At 40.5% G+C, this 22,629-nt stretch overlaps 2 protein-coding genes across 2 annotated transcripts; both read right to left on the minus strand.

The window, feature by feature from the left end:
• Positions 1-810: 810 nt before the first annotated feature.
• Positions 811-10,222, minus strand: tmem88bl (transmembrane protein 88b-like). Its single transcript, XM_028575315.1, has 3 exons — positions 10,028-10,222; positions 8,738-9,035; positions 811-1,668 (listed from the first exon to the last, which is right to left on the minus strand). Exons 2-3 carry the CDS (start codon positions 9,032-9,034, stop codon positions 1,441-1,443), a joined length of 525 nt encoding a protein of 174 aa, XP_028431116.1. The 5' UTR covers position 9,035; positions 10,028-10,222; the 3' UTR covers positions 811-1,440.
• A 2,890-nt stretch (positions 10,223-13,112) lies between these two features.
• On the minus strand, positions 13,113-20,262 carry nbl1 (NBL1, DAN family BMP antagonist). The gene is made up of 4 exons (XM_028575312.1): positions 19,767-20,262; positions 18,214-18,394; positions 16,499-16,610; positions 13,113-13,731 (listed from the first exon to the last, which is right to left on the minus strand). Exons 2-4 carry the CDS (start codon positions 18,384-18,386, stop codon positions 13,450-13,452), a joined length of 567 nt encoding a protein of 188 aa, XP_028431113.1. The 5' UTR covers positions 18,387-18,394; positions 19,767-20,262; the 3' UTR covers positions 13,113-13,449.
• Between the last annotated feature and the right edge of the window lie 2,367 nt (positions 20,263-22,629).

Consider the following 22,629-nt stretch of genomic DNA (forward strand, 5'->3'; position numbering starts at 1 on the left):
GAACTGTGCCAAGATGCATTGTCTTCCTTCCATTGTGGATCAAATGAGTGCAGAATATGTTTTGAGATCTTTGTGTGTGAGGTTAAAGTACAAAGACGTTACTCCATGAATCACTGAAAAGTATTCAGTTTCTAAAACAAAGACAAAAAAGACTGAGGTGGAAATTGCGTCACTGAACATAAGCACAATCATATTTTCTTGTTCTCAACAAATCACAAAATCACTGTAAATGTAGAAGGGGTAGACAAAATAATGGAGACACCTAGACATTTTACAAAATACACTTATTTACTTTCTTTCTGAGAGTTTGAGGGCGGGGTGGGCTAGTGTACTATACTTTCTACCCCCCTGTTGGCGCCCTTGCTGGACCACACCTATCTTTGAACTTAGCCTTCATTTTAACCTCAACTACGCAAAGTTTCGGGACTGAATCTTAAACGGTTGTCATCACAGTGACAAAATCTGTCTGCAGACAGATAGACATATAAACACATGGCAAAGAACTCAAATCCGCCTCTGTGGCAGTTCTTATTACGGTAGGTGTCTCAAAATACACATTTTGCCGCTTTCACACCCAGTTTGGTAGACTCGGTGCAATTTGGGGCTGAGGTTGCAACATTGTTGCATTTTTCATTTGGTTGGGTTTGCGTTCAGACTGCACTTTTTCAAGCGTACCAAACTTTGTAAACAAATGTCACACATTCGAAACGTACGGTCGCTTTTTTATGGACAGAATATCTGAGTGAAACCTGCGACACTTCTGGTCTCCTAAATAATGGAGCAACACATAAATTGAGCAACTGACGAGTGAAGGAGAGGGCGGCCCTGATGAGAGAGAGATGATAAAGTGTTGTCACACAGATGACCAGCGATGTGTTGTCATAATATGTTATGGATTTGAAAATTACCATCCCTTATATGTCTGTAAATTGTGAGCAAAGTTGAAGTTGCAGGCTAGTAAATGCTCTGTTTTTGGTTCACTTCCTGTATGGTTCTCACCTAAAGTGAACCAATCTCTAGAGCACTTGTTAGCGAACCGAGACCCTCGTTTTCAAGCGGCCCAGAGTTCCAGTTTGGTCCGTACCAAAGTTCAAATGAGCTTTCACACCTCCCCAAACAAACCAAACGAGTTCAGTTAAAACGGGCCAAACTGCTCAAGTGTGAAAGCAACCTTAGAAAGCTGCCTACAGCGCTGCCACTTAGCCTTGCGACCATTTTGTCCCGGTGGTCAATTCTTGGAATTGCAACTAAGAAATCCCCCCGCGTCCCAAAAGCCTTTTTTTTCCATAAGCCACCAATATAAAAGAGATCTAACTAACAAACTTTTACTGTTATTTTGTCTACCCCCTGTATCTCTCTGGTTGATTTTACACTAATTAACTTTCTGATCCCTCCGACTGTTAGTATATCCGACCATCAGCGCCTCCTGCTTCGTCTCAATCAGACCCAGTTGTGTACACTGCCCACCCAGTCCAACAGCCGCCCTCGGTACCAGGCACGTGTGATCGGCTGAATTAGAAGCAGGAGTCGAAACCGTCGGAGCAGACCGCAGAAGACGGCGGCTGCCACTACCACGAGCGGTGACATCATCACGAAACCCAGGATGATAAGGGCGGAGCAGCTGTTGTCATCAAGGTAACGGCAGATGGCAGAGGGGGCATCGAGGACCTACAAGGACAAACACAGAGGAGGGCTCATGAAAGTAGACAGGAGCGCTCCGGAGGACATGATGAACATTCTGGCATCAGCAGGAGCTGCTTCTCTTCTGTCACAAAGCAAATAGGTGGGATTTGTTATTCCTGTGTGTGCATGTGTGTTTGCATACGTTCAGGGTGCAGAAGTGAGACGGTGTGGGTAGTGGGCTGTGACAGAATTTCTCCCAGGCTCCCTCTACAGTACAGATAAGAAGTGGTTCAGTAGCTGTCAGTAACCCTCCGAGCTGTCAATCACTTGTGAGGGCGAGCGAGAGGGAGGAGGTGGGCCAGAGAGAAAGAGATGGAAACTAAAGCTGCAGAAGTACACACTGACATCCTTACGAAAACATACACCAGAGTTATATACACACACACACACACACACACACACACACACACACACACACACACACACACACACACACACACACACAGTAGTACATTATCTCAGACACACTTAAAATTATTTAGTTATGTCTGACACCCTTTTCTAAACAATCTCCTATTGTACGTTTTTTCAAAAGGAGCTTCGCCTCCAACAGTTGCACCATAGCAACAGTAGTGTTCAACACACTCATGAGCACATGTACACACAAAGCCACAGAAACACACCTATGTCAAGTGCACACTGTGCTTTCACTGAGTGTATTTTCCTCCTTGTGCTGTCAGTTTCTCTGTGCCCAGCTGGTGCTGGCACCAAATCAGACAGCCTTGTCTCTCCGTGTTCAGTCTACCGCCATCATAGGGAGAACTCTCTGACTGACATTATCCGTAATTGTTCTGAACTGACATTTGCTCTGGCCTAATCACAATTATAGTCTTTTTGCACATGCACGCTTTGCATGTTAATTTGTCTGCCCCATCAAACGGCTGTGTCTTCAGAAAACAAATCATTCAACACAGACAACCGGGCAAAAGGACCAACCGTACCGTAGTTGGGATGTGATGTTATGTGATGTTATGCCCTGTTCGGTGAGCCAAGGACAGAGCTGTAGACCTTCACAGTCTGATTCGGCATGATGCCTAGACTCGCCATATTTTACCGATGATCTGTCTGCTGCTGTTTTTGGAGATGGTGTCAGGTATAGGAATATACATAGGAGTACAACTTATGCTGCCAAAAAAGACATTTCCCTTAAAACCATTCAACTTTTAAAATGTTCAGCTCTTTCAGCTAATGATGGGACTTCTTCAACTTTTTTCTAATATTTATACTTTTTAAAATATTAAGCTTTTTAACACTTTTTTTAACATTGAAGTCAATGAGAGCATGCTTCAAATCCTTAAAATCTTCTTCCGCTCCCAAAATTTTCAGCTCCTACATACTTTCACCTACAGACGCCCAACAATCATGTTCACAAAATATTCAGCTATCTGGCTATGGCTTTTCATTTTGATATCCTTTACAGTTTTTGTGAAAAAGCTGTTTAAGTTTATTAATTATAATAATAATGCATAATTTTAAAATTATGTTTGTCCTTTCTCTATAAATTAGGGCTGAACGATTTTTGAAAATAATCTAATTGCGATTTTTTTCAAAAATATTGCAATTCGTTATGCAATTATTTTTTAAGCTCTTTGTCTTCTGTATTATTCAACAAAAACTAGCAATAAATTATTGTATAGTATGAACAACACAAGATTAGATAGATGTTCTTTCCTGGAGGCCAGGCCTGTATGTGATGATGAAATTAGGCGATGCATGAATTTATATGAATGACATCTTTAATTTAACTACTTCAATCACAGTAGTACATTGAGCACTGACCAAGCCTGGTATAAACATTCATATGAAAGTCAGAAACAAATCACACTAAAGTGCAGATTGCAGAAATATAAAAACAAATGTGGCTTTACCACACTTAGTAGTATTTACATTATTTAATTATTATTTACATAGACATATGTAAACATGTGATTTGCACTTTTTAAAAACTTTACTAGACAGCTAAATAAGTAAAAATACATACATCGGTGTATTTTCTTTAACAGCGCACAGAGAGGAGCTGCCTCCAGCCCATCCCTCCCCTCATGAAGTTGAGTGCCGTGTGCATGACAGCGTCAACAACGCTGCACTTGCTCAGAGAGGCTATCGTTACGTTAGTAGTAGCATGCAGGTGTTGCCGTGGGATTAACTGAGTCTGGTTGTTAACCCTCTCTGCGGCAGTCTCCCCCACTCCATATCTTTATAACGGAGCTAACCGGAGCTAACCGCTATCTGGAGCTAACTGCTAATCAGAGCTAATTGTTGCTAACCGAGCCTTCAATTCTGCGTGCCTGTATTCATTAACTGGAATATGGACTGGAGCCCGAATAAAACCTTACAAGTTTTAAACTACAACTCAGAGTTTGAATGACAGAAATCTGCTCAAGGTACGGCGTACCGCGTAGTGTTAGCGTGCTAAGTTGATGCTTTCTCTGCGGAGTGAAGACTGATTTGCTCTCGTGAGTCATGTGACCAAATCGCAGCCTTTGCGATTAGGAAATCGCATTTTAACATATTGCGATATTATTGCAAATGCAATTAATCGTTCAGCCCTACTATAAATTGCTCTCACGCCCACAATATCTACTTGTCATACACAATTTATACTTCAAAACTAGGGATGGCGAAAACTAAAAATTTTCTTGACCGGTCACCGAGCCTCATTAACCGGTTGAAACCGGTTAACCGTTTAGTTTAAAATATGCTACGCTATTTGAAATAACAGCCATTTCAAGCCGCGCCTGCAATTTCTCAACTCTGTATCGTCACATCTCACACACACACACACACTCACACACACACACACACACACACACACACACACAGCCCCGGCACCGCCCTTCCACTCACGTCACGTTTTTTAAATCCCCTACAGCGCGAAACAAGTCCCGCAAATGCGGCGCAGAGGAGCTTGTATGTAATCGGAGGACAAATGGCTCCTTAGTTTCGAAATAGTTTGGGTACAAGCCAGGTGATCGCGTTTAAAATAGTCGTTTGTCTAGCGTTGGAAGCTCATTAGAAACATTTCCGCGGCTCATTTGAGAAAATGACAGCTCCGAAGAGACGCCGCTTTAGTTTGAGTGTAGTGCTAACAATAATAAAGAAAGATGATGATCATCATCACCTTATCTGTTACCACTGAAATGCATAGGTAATGTGTTTCCAAATAGAAGCCCATCTTATGCGGAATATTGCCTAATAGACTGCAACAGGATACAACCAATTGATAAAACAGGCACCTTCAGAATGCTAAAACAGGCGATTAGGCCTAACAAAATTAATTGTTTGGTTCCGGTTTCCAACCGACCCTGTCAATTAATGTGAGACCCAAATTTATTTTATGAGCTTGGGGAAGAAATGATACTAATTAAATAAATACACAAATAAAAAGTTTAAGGCGAACTATAATTACATTTTTGTACAGCACTCTTGCGATGCAAGATGCCCGTTTTCCTCCAGCAATGCTGGAAGAGGACCCAATGTTTCCGCAGCGGCACTTAACTTTGCCGTGTCCAGTTTTACGGCAGCAGCAGCAGCGTGAGGACGGCGCCTTCAACCAGCCCTCACCGGCCACGGCGGCCAGCTACAGCGCTACTGCGCCGCCGGGGAGCTTCAACACGTTAAACAGGGCAGATGAAACCACTCATGAACTATATGTTGTGTTGTGTTTAATGTCGTTCAAGAGGATGGCAACGTAGCAAGCAAACCCGATCAAATGAAAGGTAAACACCCTTTAGAGTGCTCTAACGTTACAGCAAGTCCCTGGGGCTCATTGGAGGTGGTTAACAGCAGTGAAGCTAATGACAACTTCACAACACAATTCATTTGGATACAAGCGTTGCATTATGGAAGATAGACAGATAGATAGATAGATACAATAAACCCTCCATGATTAAAGAGTCAATATTTATCAATACCCACCTACCTGTTCTACAGGCAAATTTAAACATGTAGAAACCGATATTTCAGTCTGCTCTGCATGCGCTGTCCACTCTTGTTCACCGCGCTGTGCAAACAAAGCTCTACTCTGCAAATAGCGACTTTACAAACAAGCTAAAATGAAAGATGTCAGTTTGTAGTCTGTTTCTTAGTTTGCAACGATTCTTGATTTTTGGACAAACTCTTGTAAACGTAGCTGCTGTCTAAACGAACCATCCTCTCCGCTGGAGCGGTAAACCTGTGGCTGTATTATAAGACCAAAACAAATACACGTGGCTACTTAATATGCACGTGAATTACATGTTTTCAATTTATTAAGTGACAACTATACATGTAGTAACAGGTAGGCTATGTTATGAAAATATTGAGTATCCATCGCTACTGTAAAGGCAAACAAAAAAATCTTACTTATCCCATGCTGCCACTGGAAAAAAAAATACAAATAAAAAATAAAATAAATTCCCTATCGACCCATGACCTCAACAGACAACAAACCGGAACCAAACAATTTTTTTTTTTATGCCTCATGAAAAAGTTTGCGTGAGGGATTATTTCACTTCACAGAAAAAAAAATATTGGAATGAGATGGCTAACTGTAGTAGTTTATTCCAATATCTATAATTGCCTAATTTAAAGATCACTTTTTATTTTTTTAAACAACTAACAATAATTTTGACCGGTTAACGTTGAAACGGTCAACCACCGGTCAAACGGTTAACATCCCTATTCAAAACATAGGTATTTTTGTACCTGCAATGTGCTCAGTTATGTGATATGCCTTATACTTTTGGCTCATTGACCTTTCAAATGACAAGAGTTCCACATCTTCCTCCATTCGCTGCCCTGTTTAACATTCTCCACATTTCTGAGCGAAATGCAGAGCGAACCACTTTTTTAAATCGCTGATATGTCCACATTTTTTACTTTATCCACATAAATGTTATATCCATACGTTCACAAATGCCTTGTGGTGCTCAGGATGACGTCATTTGACTGATAGCAGTTATCGTTTTGTCAGTCTGAGCCTTTATTTGAGAGCTTGCTGTCAGTGTCTCTGAATAGCTGCAGTGTGGCACAGGTGGCAGTTTAACAGCAGGTGCTACGATTGTGAACTGATTACAGATCAAAGAGATCTCATCACAGCCTAGAAATCTAGACTGCCACCAGTGGCAGCAAATTTATTTGGCAGCCAGGGGGGGTCTAGGCACTCTCCGTTGACTTTCAAGCTGCAAAAAACAAATTTTGGTCAGGCCAATCACATTGTGTATAGAGTCTGTGGGCGGGACTTATGGCTGCTGCTGCTGGGAACAGCGGACTTCTGGAAGACTTGGAGTTAAGCTTTTCTTTGATAAAAGAACAAAGAACGGCACAGAAATCATTCTTAAAAAAGGAAGATGAGTTTGGAGTTTTGCCGACCGGATACGGCAAAAGTTTAATCTATCAACTAGCTCCGCTACCTTCTTTGTTGCTCTACCTGGTTGTAGCGCTATCCTATTACGTGCAGAGGGAATTTGAAAGACAACCGTTTATCCCGCCCCTCGGACCGAGCTCCGTCAATGGTGAGTTCCCAGACCCTACATCTGGATGTGGGTCTGGCTTGTCAGGCTAATCTCATCACAGACATCAAAGGGTGTTTACAAACATGGTCACAGGTCATTAGTAGCCATGACAACACTTTCACAGACAGTCAACTTGAATACTACAGATTTCTGCATTTTCATCTATGTTTCTCACAGCATTTATAAGTGTTCCATACTTATACAATAATTTCAGTTAGAAGATGAATTCAGACCCCACAATGTTATACATCGTTTGGCATCATTGAACTTTTCAAGCCAGCAATTCAGGCTTTATTAGAGCTGAACGAGCCACATACCTTTGGTGTCAGAGACCCGGGTTTGAATCCCACTGCGATACATCAACCAAAGTGTCCCTGAGAAGGACACGTAACCCATAGTTGCTCCGGAGGCGAGTTACCTCATATAGCAATTGAAAGTTGCTCTCTCTTTCGTCTTGTTCAGTCCCATTCTTTTCACCTAATATATTTCACATCTCATCTTAGCTAGATTGATGCTTTTTCGTTCTATGTGGTGTATATGTCTGATAATAATACAAAGCATTTCTTCTTTCAGCCTTTTCAGATAATTCATTTCAACTTTCATCTTTGAAAGTATTACAGTTCAGCTTCAAGCTTTTCTAACAATGTATTTTAGCTCTTCACTTAGGTAATGCAGTTTAGCTTCCAACTCTGACAATTTTCCAGATGTTTCAGCAGCGCAGTGCAATGCATTTGAGCTTTAAGATTTTTCATACAATTTATTTCATATTTCTGCATTTGTGAGTCATTACATATACTCAGACCTCACAATGTTCTACATCTTTTGTCATTATTCAACTTTTAAAGCAAACAGTTCAGTTCAGCATAAGCTTTTAACTTAACTGAAATTCATACTTATTAAAACAATTTCCACTTTTTCAATTATACTCACTACTTCAACTTCTTCTTACGGATTTAAGCTATTCATCCGGTTTAGCTTTAGCAATTCAGCTATTCAGCATTCCCATGCATTTTCTGCAGGAAATGCATTTTCTAGTTGAATTTGAATTGCTAAACTTGAATAATTGCATTGAAAAACTGAATTTGAATCACATAATTTGAAACTGAATTTATTAATTTTGCATTCAGTTCTCACAATTCAAATTCAGTTCTCAAAATTAAATTTCAAGTTACTCATCAATCATATTTGCTGAAAGGTGAGTTGAAATGATCTTATTATAAATGACTGATATTTGGGAACATAATTTGTGCCAAAAGAAATTAAGAAATTGCAAAATATCACATGTCACAACACAAATATCCCAAATCTTAATTGTAAAATACTGAACTCTAGGGCCTACAGGGATTCCTGCCAGTGAACAGAATCCTGTGTCTCATATTATAGTCTGAACCTTGTGCCAGTGAGTCCACCTCAGGCCAGTATCGTCTGACTATTCATCCAGAAGCAGATTTTGAATAACACTAGTGGATCAGTGGTCAACTAGAATAACTAGAATAACAGTAAACTTTTACTCTCAGCTTGTACTTGCTACAAAGAGAATAAACAGAGTAATTTCTCACCCTGGAGTGGCAGAGAAAACCAACGTACAGCAGCAGCATTGCAGGAAGCAGCACCACAGAGAAGACCAGAGCCAGGAGCACAATGCTGGCTAAAATGACACACAGGTCCCAGAGGATGAGAGCTGCCCCGCAGGCCACACAACCACATCTGCCCCTGCGGCTGCCCCATGCACTGCCTCCGCTGTGGGCCACGGGAGGGGGCAGCATCTTCACTCCCTCCCCGATCCAGAACTCCTCCTCTTTCTCCTCCTCGCCTGAACCGCCTTCATCCAAGTCCATGTCGTCCATACCACACATCCTGAAGCAGAAGGAGAGACGGACAAAGACAGAGCGGACTCTGTTTAAAGCAGACTATGGGTGAATTGTTCTGAATCAGACTGAAATAATGGTTACAGGCAATTACTGATACATCATATACATGTTATATTTAACGAATGCAAAATAAATGTAACAGAAGAGATTGCACTTATAAGACAGTATATTGTGCCTATGTAAATAGTGTATATTATGAAAATATGTATCAAATTAATGGAAAATAAAGTTATATTTGTAGCCTATGTAAAATCAGTCCAGTTCTTAGCTTGCCATCACTTTTATGTAGAATAACACACCCAAAAAACACCTTTATGTGTATATAATTTTTGCATGCATGCTGAATTTTAAAACCTTAAATAAGAACAGACTGAGGCTACATCTACACTACTAGGCTACATTTTCATTTTTCAGCCCTGTCCCCTCACTGCCCTCTTCGTTTTTCCATTCAGGCAGCCAATAACTCATCTCATTACAGACTATTTAAATGACACGCACGCACACACACACACACACACACACACACACACACACACACACACACACACACACACACACACACACACACACGTTTCTCTGTCAGTCGATCTCATCGATCAGGGCTTTGCCACTTGAAGCACGACTGCCAGTAGCCTGCCCTATACGATCCATTTTAAACCGAATCAATCCGAAACCGTTTAACCCTGAACGACCTGCAGACTCACAGCATCACACTGGACGGGACACATGTTGTGCTCCTCTCCGAGTATGAACATACTTTAATCACATATTTCGCTTTGCTTTTTTGCTGTTTCTTTGCCTTGATGGATGAAATAATGTAGGCTATACTTTCTGAGTAGGCAATATTTTAGACTTGGTTACTCTGCGTTTTCTGTCTGGAAACTGTTAATCCCTGGTGTCACAAGAGTGCATGTGATAAAGTCCCCCTATGTATCCAATAATAAAAAACATGTTATGAATCAGAATTGTGTTGCCTACCTCGCTCCAAGTAGGCTACAAATCCAGTTAATCTCTCCGGTGTGTTTGAGTTCTTCTCCCGGTGATCCACTCGGAGCTCTTACTTTAATTTTACTACAAAAAAACAAAAACAAATACTTCTGTTTTTCAAACAGCAGCGGAGAGAAGATCCTGTGAGTTGAACCCTGTGCTGCTGTAGTGATGCTGTGTAAGGAGCCGCTGGTTCGCGCGCAATATCGTTAAAGGCGCGCCCACGCGGTCTCACAACAATAAAGCTACATTCCAACCTAAAAAAAACAAAAACGGTTTTATTTGAAATTGCAGCATTTTAGTTTTAAATATTTTAACAGACGTGCTCCACAGCTGCTCCCTACACTAACATAGAAACCAATATGAAACTAAATTAAGGGGTGGGCTGGATATCACATGTTTACGTCATTGCTGTATATTTTCCCTTTATAACAGCTTTATAGGTTTCAGCTAATGGCTTCATGTACTAACGGTTTATACATCAATATAGACATTAACAAGAACAACTGTTTTGCATGTTATGCAAACTTGATGGCTTATTAACAAAATAAGAACTGTGTAGGCTTATGAATGGATTAATTAAGAAAGTGATTTTTTTTTAACAAGCAACCAAAACAAAACACTTATTAATGGCTTATAACTGATGTATAAAAGCCATTAATTACAACTTACACACCCTTTACAAAGTATGCTTTATTATAAAATGTTACTGCTATTTCTTCATGCCGTATTTGATAAGTCCTTAAAAATACACTAAATGGTTGAAAAATTTCCTATAAGACTGATTTGGAAAGCTTGTTAGCGCTTAAAAGCAACTTAACAGGAGCTGAATATTTTGTTTTGCGTCTCACCTTGCTAAAGTGATGTAGAAGTGTACTCCAGGGTGTGGTCACTATACCGTGACATCACAATTGAGTCTGATATTCTTTAATAATTAGCTAATTGTATAAAGCCAATGCTTGTGTTTAAATAATAACTAAAATTGGCCATACTAAATTATTATAAAGCTGCTCGTAGCCTAGACCTGTTCGTCTTGTTATCTGACCTTTACATAAGTAAAGTGTATTTCAGTTTAGTCAGATAATCAGATAACATCTTGGGAAAATTAGATTTGAGTACACTCAACATACTAAATATAAAGAGTGGCTCGCGAACATATCAAAATTATAAGGACAGAAAAATACAATGAAACAAATAAAATCACCCCAAACTATATCAGAAAGAAATTTATAAGAATTTGAGTGTTTTGTACCAGGTGAAAGATGATAAGGCCAAGGCCTGCATGTATAAGAACTGAACACAGTAAATAAAGATTTAAAGAGGAGAAAAGTAAATCAAAGCTTGATAAACGAGTTAATATATGACAAAAAACTGATATATTCAGAAAAATCCCTCAAAGTTTCTCCTTCTGCAGTCTGCCTTTCACCAATCTCAGAGCATTGTCAGCTGTGCGGCTGGGAGATAAGCAGATGATCAATTTGTTTTGCAGCACAGATAGACAGTCAACCTTTCGCTGTTCAAATTTAATTACAAAGAACACGGGAGAAAAGATGAGAGGATATGGGACAGAGCTGACGAAAAATGGAAGAAAAGATACTGTCTGGACATAGAGATAGAGATGAGGGTATGATTGATGAAGGAGAGGAAATATGCTGAAGAGTCTGGTAGCTTGATGTGTTTTTGTCTGGTTCTGAGGAACTGAAAATGACTGGCATTTGCTGGACCCTCTGTGAACTTTTTCAACATAGCACACATTGTACCTTAGTAATGTTCTCCAGCCTTTGTTTATTGACAGGACTGCAGTTCAGTTTACTTAAAGGTCCCCCAGTGACTAGAAATGGTGATAGTCACCCTCCACCTTGCCCCCCCTCCTCTCCTCCTCAATAGCTACAGACACAGAAATGGCACATCCTAAGGAAAGGTCATTGTGGGACTGGCTCTAGTGGCTGTAATTCTGCAACAAGGCTGAATTTCGGGAAAGAGACTTCAGATACAGTATTAGGGGACCACTAAGGCCTATATAAAAGCATCCAAAGAGCACCATGTCATGGGACATTTAACCCAGCAGACCATGAACTGAACATCCTCTATTTGTTTCCTTATAAGACCATCAAGCTATGTGTGGTTCTGTCTGCCTTCCAGCCACGCACAAGGTCACTATCCATTTGCTGAACAGCATCCTGCAGGTTGCCATGGTTTTTCATGGCATGTTTAGCTGACCTGCTGTTCACTGATGATAAGACTCTCTTGGTCATATTAGTGAGTAACTGAAATGAACTACAGGTCATTCAAAGGCTATCAGTGGAACACTGTCTCTGTTTTCCTTTGAAAAAAGAAAAGAAATAAATCTTAATTTTTTATATTTTCTGGATGTAAATACTATATAGAGGCTACCATTAATTGATGAGGAGTCAGAGAGACGTTTTTAGAATGGTAAGTGACTTATTTTTCTTTATGTTGGTTGTTGTATGTTGGTTTGTAGCGTGTTAGCTTGTAACTGGCAGTGGCTGACAGCCACAATGTTTCGCTCTCCGTACTGACAAGTCGGCCCTGCACTGGAGGTGCACAGATATCTCCTCATGTGGGAGAGGAATGTGAAAACACCTCCTCAGGGAGAAACACATTTTAGGGGACATAAACATAAGAAAAACAAATATTTAAGTGGAGGGACCTTTAAATTCTGCATTATTCTACACAAATTACACAAATCATGAATAACATGAATAAACAAGGGCATGTACCTGTGTGAAACCTTCTCTATGGCTTTTCAATCACAGCATTTCATTAAACTTTCTGGCACAATGTCATCACAACAATGAAGCGGCATACAGCAAGGTCCCTTCCCATCAAGCACCTCTTCTGTGCTCCAGTAAGTGGCACCAACATCATGTGCCGTGGCCCAAACTCACAGCAGCCAAAAAAAGGAAAACTACTTCATTTTTAGAAACGGTAAAAGAAAGCTGTGGGTTGTACTTCGGTTCAAAACAAAAAAACTTTCTCCAACTCCATTTCTTGTGATGCTCACTGTGACAGAAAAGGAGAGTGCTAACTGGCACAAATAAAACAAAAGACAAAATAGAAGTTATCACAACAACAGAATTTATTGCATTAAAGCAGATAAAAATCAATGAGACTACAGCCTAATAACAGACTATAGTCATGTCTGGATGCACACATATGAACGTTTAATCAGCAAACAAAAAGAGTGCAAAGGCGGGTGTGTTTGTACGAGTTTATATACAATAGAGTTTAATCTGACAGCATGACTTTGTAAGTGTGTCTTTAGAGAAACGGTTTAACACAAAGTGAAGCCATATTTTCAAAGTGCCTTTACAATACTACAGATTGTTACAAAGGATGTGGTGTGGAGGAGAGAGGGCAAGAGAAATGCAAAGTGACAAAAAGAGTTGTACCTACCCTCCATCTGATGTATGTGGTAGTGTGTGATGTTCTGTGTGTGGGTGAGCATGCTTATTAGAGTGTGTGTCGGAAGGGGGCAGAGGGTGAGACTGAGCACCGCTGAGGGTGTCAGATAAAGATGGAGCGTCCAGGACGTTGTCTGATGGATACAGCTGCATCACTGCCCCCTCCTGGCCACCCTCCTTACTGCAGGACTGGCAGCTACAGTGGAAGATCCTCTCCACCAGCTTATCCACACGAGGAGACTCTTCATTGCCTGGGCACTCCAGGGTCACCTGTTCTCACACACACACACACACACACACACACACACACACACACACACACACACACACACACACACACACACACACACACACACACACACACACACACACACACACACACACACACACACACACACACACACACACACACACACACACACACACACACACACACTTAAATACATATATACATACAAAGAGAGAGATAGTGCTTTGGAGGTACAAAGTCAATGGCTACTGGATTTCTGCTGGCTTGTCAAACCATTATGTACTGCCAGTGACCTAGTGAATAGGAAGTGAACTTTATTTGGTCTTGGTTTACAATCTTCCATTTTGTTATAGTGCGTTCCATTTGTACTCGGACAACCTCGCAGTACCCTGAGCTCAAAATCCAACAATGATGCCCCGTGCATTAACAGTTGCAAAAGCTGTAGTGAAATACAGTTATTAGCACTTCGGTCTTATTTGTGTCTCACTAAATCAGTCATAAACACAGTCCTGTCCAACTTCTATCTGTGGACATGGTGTTACACTGTTTGTATGCACATAAAAACAGCGTAATCCATTGTTATCAACTGGTATTGCTAACAATGGCTAACCTGGCTAGAGCCTACCCCATAATGAAAAATCAGACTTGTAAACGGAACGTATTCAACTCGGGTGTGACGTCATTCCCAGCTCCGAGTTCCGAGGTAAATGGAACGCACCGTTATATGCTGAATGGTAACAGTGCTTCTATTTTTGGCTTTCTGGCTTCTTTTCTTGAATTAGTTATATGTATATTTTAGGGCTGTCAATCGATTAAAAAAAATAAATTAATTAATTGCACAGTTTGCTGTAATTAATCGCGATTAATCGCTTTTTTTAAATTGAGACTGAAGCTTATAATAATGGATATTTAAATGCTAAATCACTTAACTTTGCAAATATGAAGAAAAAACCAAACAAGGAAAGGTTCTGCTAAGTTCAGAATGTTTAATATCTTTCAGAACAACAGCAGCAACAATTTGGCTTATTTAGTCCTGCTGAAGGCTGCTGGAAACGGCTAGAAACTGTCTGACTTGAGAGCAGATTTTTGTCACCGTCCCCGGCTGCTGTCGCCTGCTCTCGTCTACTTTACAGGCGAGGCGCAGTTCACCTCCAACGAGCCGAGAGTTCAGTCGGCGGCAGGGCAGTCGGGTCTCACCCGGAAATGGCGAGCAGGATGAGGTGACTAGAGTCTCTCAAAATCTGACGAAAATCTTCTAAACTGACCTTTGTTGAGCTGAAATGAAGACGGATTCAGCAACTGCACGGCCTATTTCTCGCTTAAAATGTTTTCAGAAACACGTTTCAGTGAACTATTTTAGTACAATATGAGATCGTATTCTGAACGGCCGCCATGACAGCCTGGCTCTCAATATCCGGAGAAAACAAACCCATGTGACGCATTCGTCCAATCAGCTGCCGGTTTTCATTACTTGGGCAACAATACAGAGTAGCGCCGCCTGCTGTTATGGAGACGTATTACGTTTCTCAGCCGCCACATGAAGTAAACAAACACAGCTGCGTTAATTTCGTTAATTTTTTTTAATGAGTTAAATATTAAAAAATTAACGCAAAAATGAACGCGTTAATTTTGACAGCCCTAGTATATTTGTATCCTAATAGTCTATTTTTACTCAATATTCTTCATAGATATATTTCATGTTGCTTTTGTGTCCTTGACTATTGATTGTTGCTGTTCGTTGTCATCATTGTATGATATTTGTATGAGTTTCCTTCAGGATTAATTGAAGTTAGGGCTGATAATCATTATTTATATACAGTACTTATTTGCTTGTATTCATTTAGATTTTTTTTGTTCTACCTTTCCTTCTAAGGAAATTAGATTTTTACAATATGTACATACTGCTATATGCAGATAGATGAAAGTGTGTGTTTTTGGTCAAATTCTTACACTTACTTACTTAAGTGTTGTGCTTTGTTAAAGTTGTATTTTCACACTAAGAAAATGATTGCGCCATGATTGTATGGTCAATGGAATAAATATGAAATAAACTCAAAATATACACGCCCCTTTAAATCTCGGTGTTGCACAAACTCTTCTAGCTCTCCAGACCTCACACAACTTCCCCTCACTGTTTCCATTATCAGCATTCAGCACTTTTATCAAGATCTACCACCAAGTGCCAAACCAGCATGGAGCAGTATCCTCTTTCATGAGAGCTGACTTTGTTTTGCTTTAAACTACATTTTTGTTTAAAGTCCTGCAACAACAATCATAACCACAGACATAAACATTTATTTCCAGATAATCAAAAGTAAGGTGAGACTGTAGATGCACTTTCTCTGGCCTTTCTCAAGCAACAAAAACAGTACGGAAATTAATTAATCTATCAGGTAACAGCAGTGGAATCCAGGAGGTACAATATTTTCCACTGAAACATGAGGCGACCTCACCTGTGGTCCCACCCGCCTAGCCTATCTGGCAGCTTTCCAAACTACATACACCTCACTACAAAGCCTTTGTTGTCGAAAGTCTGGATTCCTTCTGGCAAACAGGGACAATGAACTTCGGAGGAATATAAAATACAGGACTAAGGTTCATAGGGAACTGCAGAAATTGTGACACAAATCTATTCAAAATCCTCCATTTCCATTTTTCCGTTTTTTTTTTTTTTTTTTTTCCTTCTGCTTTGTGTCTGCCAGTGAACAGTTATTCTTTCATGTTGGAAACCTGTGGTTTTGTGTGTGAGCACATGAGCTACATGAGCTAATGTGCAATAAATCTTACCACTTCCCACTGTGTCTGGGCAGGCATGCAGGAGTCACAGTGCACCAGGGACTCAGTTGACTGTGGGAACGTGTTGGGGACGCTGTAACTGAAACACTGGCCCAGACAAGCTCTGCGAGGAGGACAGAGTTCATTATTGCATGATTCAATTGCACGACCAGAGCTGTGGATGTCTGGTAGCCTCAGGCCAGACACAAAAATCACAAAATGGAGTATTCATATTATAAATGTTAGGTGACTCACTGGTCAACTAATGATTATAAATGAAAATCATGAATAACAAATACCATTGTGTAAATCATAGGAAGTAGTGTGCAAAACGTGTACATGTGTCACCGTGGGGACTGCATCGTAGAGAGGAATATCAATATTTTCAAATCAGAAAGAAGAAGAAGAAGAAGATTTATTTTATTTATTTATTTATATTATTTATATAAGGACAATGCACATTAATCAACATTTCTGAAAATGCGCCAGTGTTAGCCAGTTGGCTAATTTTCAACTGTAGTCCTAGTTGCATGCATGTCTTTATGGTGGGAAGAAACCGGAGCACCCGGAGGAAACCCACACAAGCATGGGGAGAACATGCAAACTCCACACAGAAAGGCCTGGGACGACCTGGGTTTGAGCCCAGAACCTTCTTGCTGTGAGGTAGAAGTGCTAACCACTGAGCCACCGAGCTGCCGTGAAAGGGTTTTATTGCCAAGTACGTTTTTTAACACATACAAGGAATTTGTTTTGGTGTTGTTGGTGCACACATCACACATTCTCTAAATGGAATATTAAACAATATAAGTATAGGTATAAACAATATAAGTATAAGTATATGTACACAGTATGTATTAAATTAAAAATATGGATAGATATAAAAATTAAAGTGAGCGTTACTAGAACAATGAACTGTTGTAAGAAAGTAACTTGAAGGCAGAATAGAGAATAGTTTTTAAGGGCCACAGTGTTACATTTGCATGTCACTTAAAAATTATAAGTGTGGTGCTATTGTATTTTTGTCAACAATTAACAAGTCATTTCTGTGTCGCCAAAGCCTGAAATAGCTTATTGCTCCATTGTTGTCCAAAAACTGTTAAAAACACATCTATGAGCCTCATTGTTGCACCGGCTGTTTCGTCATTTCAGCAACAAATCAGTGGCTGAAAACAGTTCCCAATAAATGCACTATTTACTCCTGTTTGAGTATTGTTGTGTTCTTTTGAATGGACATTTACATTCATGACCCATATCTAATGATGTATGTCTTTAGAAGGAACCAATGGGCTTTTGGCTGAATACCACAGACAGGTTAGTAAAGTCAGAGAGTATTGAGAGACACATTGTTGATTTTACTCTTTTCATGGGATTTATGGACAATAATAAGCATATTAATATTGCCAGCATTACCCTTTAATATCAATGCCTGCAGTGTTATTAAGAATCTTAAGATTTTTAAATGCAGTTTTCCACCATGCAGGCAGCCACTGATTTATATTCATTTCAAGTATGCAGCGCTGAAAAATTGCTCAGCGTAGTGAAGTGTAAGTAAGTTGTTATTCCTTCATGCTTCAAGTGTAATGAATGCATTACCTATCTCACACAGACGGAATGATCATAACTCTGAGGATGAAACTTCTTGACATTTCTGCATTATTCACTTTTTTCAGCTGCAGGGAGATTATCAGACACAGAAAGAGAGAGACAGAGAGGGCGTTCATCCTGACCTGTTTTGAATAGAGCGAGGCTGACATCCCGTGTGCCCGACTATCTGTGTGATGTTCTTGGCTTCACACCAGGCGCTCTTGTCAGGGAACAGCGCCAGGCGGTTGATGTGTGCAGGCGGTGCCGCTGAATACAGTGCAAACAGTGCCCAACAAATCTGAATCCTCTGCCACATGACTGCACCTAAAGGGGCAGAAAACCACAGCATGTTACCGCTCCGTTAACCTTGTTCCATACAAAAACACACGCTAAAAAGAGTAGTCACAATCTCTAGATGTTTACTGATGTCTACTGGTCAGATGTTGCCTGGCTTTACAGTTAATGCAAAATTTGGACATTGCATATCCCTGCAGATGTGGATTGACAATGTCCTGGCAATTAGCAGCTTGAAACCCAGGGGTCCCTGTGCTTCAAATGTTCTCCAGTTATGTTGCTGTAGCTCATTTCAATGATTAAAAGAGACAACTTCTTGATTATCGAATCACCAGCTGCAGAAAGAACATTATACTGGGTTCATATATTGTCCAGAAAGAGACAACTGGGGAGGGAGGCAAACGTCTGCTCCACACCACCTGACTCTTAATACCAAGTCAGTCCTCTGCTCTGTTTCACTCTCTTCTTTAAAAATGCCTCAATACGTCATTTCCAATCTATGGTTTTCTCCTGCTGCTTATAAAAAAAGTGTCCAGTGGTAACCCACGTCGACTTCTTTACACACTTTTCAGCACTTCCATATGTCTCTGAGACAGAAACCTTGTCTACAGGAATCATTAGAGCTCTCCTTATCTATGTATAGATGTAAAAGATAAGTCTGAAGTGTGCTGTGATGAGGGGGGAGGATTTTGTTTAATAAGTATAGACTCTATGTTCCTTTAAAGGCTTCAAGAGTTCAGGCTACTTTCTTTAAAACGCAGCACTCTAGAGACTGAGCACCCTGTGTTGGCGTTAAAGTGGTAACGCGTTACAGTAACGAGTAACTAGGCCTACTGTTTGAAATACAGTAGTGGCGAATGTTACGACTAAAAGTCGTTATTTCCCCGGACATATTCTATTATATAGCTAGTTTAGTTCAATCCGAATTTGTATAGATCAGTTAACGTATCAGTAACGTAACGTACGTTAACGTCAGTTAGGCTAAGTTCCGTTTAACGGCTGATGAAGGCTAAAGAGTTGTCAAGAAATCCATTTCTGGCTTTCTTTTATTTATCACATTTAAATCTAGCTAACGTTATAGATTAGGCAAAAGTAGTGTGCCTGGTTTTTCACCGGCAAGATGACGGGGTTTTCTTCGAGTAACGTCACTTCGGGAGGTGGTGGGAGAAGCTGCAACCATTTAAACAAGTGTCGCAGCTAACGTTAACTAACGGAGGAAAATTACCATAACGTGTTGGATAGCAGCTCTCGGAGGGTGAGTATGCTAACTAACGTTACAGTAACACGTGTAATAATAACTGTACTTTTTTTTTTTTTTTTAAACTAGCTAGTTACGAGTAACAACGTACTTTCTGAGTAACGAGCCCCGACAGTGGTCGTAGTTGAGACACTTTTAACTTACCGCTCACCGACCCCGGGGAACAGCCAGTTGAGCACCTCGCAACGTCCTGCTGGAGCTGAGCCCCCTCCACCGAAACCTGGCTCCTAAAACCAGAGGATGCGGGTTGCCGTTGGATATCACCGTGCGCTGCTGATAATTAGAGGAAAATTTGAGCACTTCGTGAGCGGCGAGGATACATCCGAGCCCAGTCTGTCATAAAACTGTTACATCATCCGGAAAGGAAAAAGAACCGTCCGTCCGACAGAGAAGGATGGGGAGATGGGGTTTTAGTTATGAGCACTATCTCATCCCCGAGTCCATCAACTCGGGCCGTCCCTCCCCTTTGTTCTCTCTCCCCGTCCAGTGTTAAATTCCCCTGAAACTCCACTAAAAACACTTTCCAAGTTGTTGTCTTTTGTTGTAAAACTCTGTAGCAGGGGTTAGGCGCGGTTGAGCCCCCAGACAGGGGTCCTGCTGTGCCGTTTCTGGACGAAAGAAAACGGAGAGGAGGAGGAGGAAGGGGGGGGAGGACTGTTGGGAAGGTTTAAAATGTTTCCCAAAGTAGGAGCGAGGCGAGACCGCAGTTCAGATTTACAGGAAAAAAAAAAAAATGCACATATAAAAAGATTACACAAATAGGGCATATTTACAGTCATGCGTTGACTTTGCAGATACATTTGGCATTGTTTTGTTATCATGATTTTAAAATTGAAACACTAATAACAACGTGAGCACGCAAAACACTTGGGAAACATATATGAATCAATGCTCTGATCCATTTTTCTGAAACCTTTAGGAAGTTGAAATGATTTCAACATGTTATTTAACCATAAGCTCATGACAACTTGATCTAATTAAGGCCCCCCCCTCGATATGTTCGGAGTGAAACCACTGACAGACTCATGAGCACATGACTTGCTGAAAGGCAGTATGTTCCTTGGTTTTGCTGACCTGTGAGTAGACTCCTTTAAACCCTAAAAGGGAATATGGGGCCTAACATTTAAGCTTTGGAATATGATGCCCAAGTCAGCTACTGGTAAATGTCAATGTTTTCTGGCTGAAAACTCCTTACAGTGCATGCAGTGGAGAAAGAAGTATTCACATCCTCAAGGAAAAATAGCCAATACACACACCACAATGTTAAATTATATTCCCTTAGAAGTTCTGTAAAAGTTTGTACATAGAGTCCAAAGGCATTTGAAGTGTACAAAAGTATTTGGTACTAGTCATGGTAAGCATTATACAGAATTGTGTTCATTTACTCAAATAGCCTATAGCTTATACTTCTACCACTACATTTCAGAGGGAAGTATTCACATTTTTACTCTACTATTTGACAGCTATAGTAACTTCACAAAAACATTAAACATATACACATCATATGATCAGGTTATAAGGTACAATGCATTGTTATAGATTAAACTATACAACAGTTTATAAAGTAGTAAAATCAGCTCCACCGACTACAGCAGTTAAATTCTACTTACACATGAATACATCAGTAATAATGTCATTTTATATAGAACAATCACAGGGGCCATTTTCCTGCGTCGCATGACCCATATTAGCACTTTTAGCTAATACTACTTTTAAATAACGTTTTTGCTTCTAGACTTTTCCTTGTAATTAAGTATTTTTAACGTGTGGTATTGCTGCTTTTATACTGAAGTAAAAGACTTAAATACAGCAGGTCCAAGCTGGAGTCATGCAGCAGCACACATGACATGTCTGGTTTTATATTTCATGCCAGAAATTCACCAACACTGAGTGAACAGTTTTGAACCATTAGATGAACAAATGTGATTAGGGAGCATTATTAGACTGGTAATTCTGATTCATCATGGAGAATTTTCAGACAGGCACAGACAGGCATCGCCTATGGCTTTTGCCTGCCTTGTTATCTCAGCTGCGACACTGGTCCCACTAACCCTCCCACACACACACACCATTCCTGCACTTCTTCCTACCTGCCTACAGGTGTTCAGCCTGGCTTGTGTCCATAAGCACCCCTGTCTGTCTCACGCTTCACTTGCAAACAAACATTTAAATGGATAGGGGATGAGCGACATGGCTTAATTTCTTACATTGCTGAGAAAACAGTTACCGTGATGGAGAGGGAAAACGTGAGTGTGTGCATTAGAGAAACCGTGCATGTGTCAGTGTTTTCTTTGATGTGAAAGTGTAAACCATGTGTTGTGTTCAGAGTGCAAAGTGCAGAACTCACCTGTTAGTAATAAGGCCGAGCTCCAGTCCAGAAACGGCATTCCACGGATTCTGCTTCACCAGGGGGCTGGATAACTGCACACGCTCACACAAACAATCTTTCTTCTCTCCTAGCAGGACCATGCAACCACACATAAGTGATCAATCACACTCAAAACAATCTCGGCAAACAGACTCACGGCCAATGAATACACAAGACGCAAGAGATTCTTTCTGATATGGAGACGTGTGCTTTTTCAACTCCCTGTGAAAAAAACAGTCACGGTCACAGCAAACACACAAGTCAAAACAGGACTACAAATAATGGCATTCTGTGCAAATGCTTGATCTAGTATGAGTGAAGATCAGACTGGGTTACTTCCCCGTCTTCAGAAAAGAATCTACCCATTACGGTATTAAAAGAAAACTACATCTATAAATAAGAAAACTATATGACAAAGTTCATGTCACACAAATGTATGCAAACATAGCTTTCTCTTTTAAAGTCTCTTTCAACACCAGCATTAGTCTTCCATCAATTATATTTTCTTTATTCCATCATTCTGTGCAACTTTTCATCCTCCCACTCTCTAACAGGGCTGCAGATGCTGAACCTGGCCCTCATTCCAAAACAGCAGGAGTTCGAGTCCCCCAGCTCATTAACACACAAAATTACCTCCCA

Source organism: Perca flavescens, chromosome 4, assembly GCF_004354835.1.
Source record: "Perca flavescens isolate YP-PL-M2 chromosome 4, PFLA_1.0, whole genome shotgun sequence".
NCBI lineage: Eukaryota > Metazoa > Chordata > Actinopteri > Perciformes > Percidae > Perca > Perca flavescens.

Excerpts from the sequence above, each read along its gene's own strand:
- tmem88bl (XM_028575315.1), bottom strand. The coding sequence starts at position 9,034 with ATGTGTGGTATGGACGACATGGACTTGGATGAAGGCGGTTCAGGCGAG. Across the intron at positions 1,669-8,737 it reads GTTTTCTCTGCCACTCCAGG|GTCCTCGATGCCCCCTCTGC; the intron begins GTGAGAAATTAC and ends TTGTCCTTGTAG.
- nbl1 (XM_028575312.1), bottom strand. The coding sequence starts at position 18,386 with ATGTGGCAGAGGATTCAGATTTGTTGGGCACTGTTTGCACTGTATTCA. Across the intron at positions 16,611-18,213 it reads CCTCGCTCTATTCAAAACAG|AGCTTGTCTGGGCCAGTGTT; the intron begins GTCAGGATGAAC and ends TCCTCCTCGCAG. Across the intron at positions 13,732-16,498 it reads CCCAGACACAGTGGGAAGTG|GTGACCCTGGAGTGCCCAGG; the intron begins GTAAGATTTATT and ends GTGTGAGAACAG.